At 48.3% G+C, this 3,635-nt stretch overlaps 1 protein-coding gene across 1 annotated transcript; it reads left to right on the top strand.

Annotated features, from left to right (window-relative positions):
* LOC124703755 (purple acid phosphatase 2-like) lies at positions 1 to 2,827 on the top strand. The gene is made up of 3 exons (XM_047235982.1): positions 1 to 18; positions 1,349 to 1,844; positions 1,938 to 2,827. The coding sequence occupies exons 1-3, from the start codon at positions 1 to 3 to the stop codon at positions 2,825 to 2,827; spliced, it is 1,404 nt and encodes a 467-aa protein (XP_047091938.1).
* Positions 2,828 to 3,635: the final 808 nt, after the last annotated feature.

The raw sequence follows: 3,635 nt of genomic DNA, 5'->3' as shown, positions 1-3,635 counted from the left end.
ATGGTCAAGGTGGCTCATGTACTCTATGGTCTACGTTCTTAGCTTTTACATGTTTACCTTCTATTTGTAGCATAAATCTACTAGAATAAATGGATCTATCTATCAATTATAAGCACAATTACTTTTGTTCGACTGTAATAATGAACTTTAGCTTATACCACAGAGCACAGATGTTTATATCACGGATCTACTCTTTCGATATGTTCTATTGTGTAAGCTAGGTAGATCCTTATATTCGATCTATATATTCTACTACTATGTAAGCTACGTAGATTTTTATGTTCGTTTTATTGTGTGAGCTAGGTAGATCTTTATGTTTGATTTATATGTCCTATTGTGTAATCTAGGTAGATGTATAAGATACTACTTTTTTTTTTGTATGTTTCACGTATTTAAGTCGAGTTATCTTCTTATAATAGGGATAATATTTTGGTGACACTACATAAGAATGGGATTTCCCTGAAACATAATCTTATTCTTACCACATATGCTAGAGGCACAAGAAGTAGAAGGTGGCAACATAGGCGGGGTGGAGGTGACGCATCAATCCTAGAGGTATTAGTTTTGCGGATCTCACACTTTTTTCTACCCTATCACAAATGATTTTTTGAAGAAAAAAAGTGTACGATAAGATTAAATAAAACGTGTGCGCTGTAAAGGCGCATTGACCACCATGCATGCTAACGGTAAAGTTTATTGTGTGCAACGGATCATTTCAACCGTGTACAAAACCCTCTTTGTACTAGTGAATGACACATGAGAGTGGGTTTGTTCCTTGTGCAGGACATCCCGTATACGCAAACACTAATTTTCGTTGCGTGCCAATTCATTTTATGATATATTTTTGTCGACCGTTTCTTTCTCCAAATTTATCGGTTAGAGATGTTGTGACTTGAAGTCTGAACGATCCAATATAAATGCCCTAAAAAATGTGTGTCCTTCAAGATGTTGTGACTCTGAAGTCTGAACGATCCAATATAAATGTCCTAAAAAATGTGTGTCCTTCAAATATGCCCTCAGCGTTAATAATTATGGATCGGAGGAGTAAAATATTAGGAGACATGTGTTTGAGTAGCTAGTTGGCCATGCCCATACCGTAATACGGAGTGCCTCCCGTATATGAGCCGGCAAACTGTGGCGCCGATGCGGATCACCATACATACGATTTGAAACAGCGCCACGCCGAGATATATCTAGTTAGGATCTTGAGTTTGTTAGCAGAGTTTGTTGCGATCGCTAATTGCGTGGAATATCTTGGTGAGCTGAGAAAGCATATTCCATGAGTCGATCATGCCCGCCCGATCCATATATAAAGCTAACAGATCGATATCCCACCGCAACGACGTAGCTAGGTACCCAAAACATGGCGCGCATGCTCGCCGTGCTCCTCCTCCTCGCGGCGCACGCCGCCGCCTACGCGTCGGCGGGCGTGACGAGCCCGTACCGGCGTAGCCTGCAGATGCTTCCGGACATGCCGCTCGACGCCGACGTCTTCCGGCCGCCGGCAGGCTACAACGCGCCGGAGCAGGTGCACATCACGCAGGGCGACCTGACGGGCCGCGCCATGACGGTGTCCTGGCTCACGCCCAAGCACGCCGGCAGCAACGTCGTCCGCTACGGCCTCGCCGCAGACAACCTCAACCTCACCGCCGAGGGCACCGTCCGGCGCTACACCTGGGGCGGGACGTACCAGTCGCCGTACATCCACCACGCCACCCTCACCGACCTCGAGCACTCCACCGTGTACCACTACGCCGTCGGCCACGACTACACCGTCCGCTCCTTCTCCTTCAAGACGCCGCCGAAACCCGGGCCCGACGTGCCCTTCAAGTTCGGTCTCATCGGTACCTACTTTCTTCTTCTTAATCAATCTGGATCTACATATTGGTGCAATGCAAGCAAGTATTTATGAAACTAATGTTTGTATGTACGTGCAGGTGACCTGGGGCAGACGTTCCACTCCAACGACACGGTGACACACTACGAGGCCAACGGCGGCGACGCCGTGCTCTTCATCGGCGACCTCTCGTACGCCGACGACCACCCAGGCCACGACAACAACCGGTGGGACTCGTGGGCGCGCTTCGTGGAGCGCAGCGTGGCGTACCAGCCGTGGATCTGGACCGCCGGCAACCACGAGATCGACTACGCGCCGGAGATCGGGGAGACGGTCCCCTTCAAGCCCTTCACGAACCGGTACCCGACGCCGTTCCGGGCGTCCAACAGCACCGAGCCCCTCTGGTACTCGGTGAAGATGGCCTCGGCGCACATCATCATGCTCTCCTCCTACTCCTCCTACGGCAAGTACACGCCGCAGTGGACATGGCTGCAGGACGAGCTGAAGCGCGTCGACCGCACCACCACGCCGTGGCTCATCGTGTGCGTGCACTCACCGTGGTACAACACCAACGACTACCACTACATGGAGGGGGAGACGATGCGGGTGCAGTTCGAGCGGTGGCTCGTCGACGCCAAGGTCGACCTCGTCCTCGCCGGCCACGTCCACTCGTACGAGCGTAGCCACCGGGTGTCTAACGTCGTCTACGACATCGACAACGGGAAGGCGGCGCCGCAGTTCAACGCGTCGGCGCCGGTTTACGTGAACATCGGCGATGGCGGGAACACCGAGGGGCTGGCCAACAGCTTCCGGTCGCCGCAGCCGGAGTACTCGGCGTTCAGGGAGGCGAGCTACGGGCATGCGACGCTGGAGATCAAGAACAGGACGCACGCCTACTACGAGTGGCACCGGAACCAGGATGGCGTCAAGGTCGTCGCTGACAAGGCCTGGTTCACCAACAGATACTACCTGCCAACAGACACAAACTAGTTCTTTGCTAGCAAATTTTTATGATTAGTAGTGTATCCTTCGTCAGTTTTTTCTTTGGGTTAGTCAGGAGAAATTGGTTAGTGGTTAGCAACAATATCTCAGGTAGGTGAAATGACAATTTTGTGCTCGAATAGTTTTACGGAGTTCTTCCTGTTTATTAATTCGTTACTAATCAGATCGATCGATTTGATTAGAGCGAGAAGAAATCTTTGAGTCAGATACAACAGAATTATTCTGAAATTGCTAATAATTGTACTGTATTATGAACTTGGAAAAATCGTTGATAGATTAGCAACAAGTTCAGGCAGATCAAACGAGAAAACTACTGAACAACTTTGTACCCCTCTCTCCTTTTCAATGATTTTAGTATTCGTTTCAAGTTAGACCGAATTTATTAGAGTGAGGAGAAATTGACGAGGCATGAGATGTACAGGTACGAAAATCGACCGAGGGTACGTGCATGCATATACATCAAGAATTTTTCGTGATCCAACTTCAGACGAGGCTATGTCTCACTAGATTCTAGATCTCCTTTACTACCACCTTCAGACGAGTATTATGACTTCGCCAGATTCGGCTGACCAAACTAACCACCTTAACAAACTCGACGACTGGAGCTGCGCTACGTGTAACTCTGGTGCGTTCATGAGGTTAATGCATAGGATCCTTTTCACTTCTCTAATACTGGTCATAGTGTGCATAATATCATATACGGAGTACTAATCATGCATATGATACTTATCTATAATACTATATCTATAGTGGGTGATATTATATATCTCTATAGTTGATGGTATTATATAGTAGT

Source organism: Lolium rigidum, chromosome 1, assembly GCF_022539505.1.
Source record: "Lolium rigidum isolate FL_2022 chromosome 1, APGP_CSIRO_Lrig_0.1, whole genome shotgun sequence".
In the NCBI taxonomy this organism is placed as follows: Eukaryota; Viridiplantae; Streptophyta; class Magnoliopsida; order Poales; family Poaceae; genus Lolium; species Lolium rigidum.
This window is presented reverse-complemented; position numbering and strand designations above follow the sequence as displayed.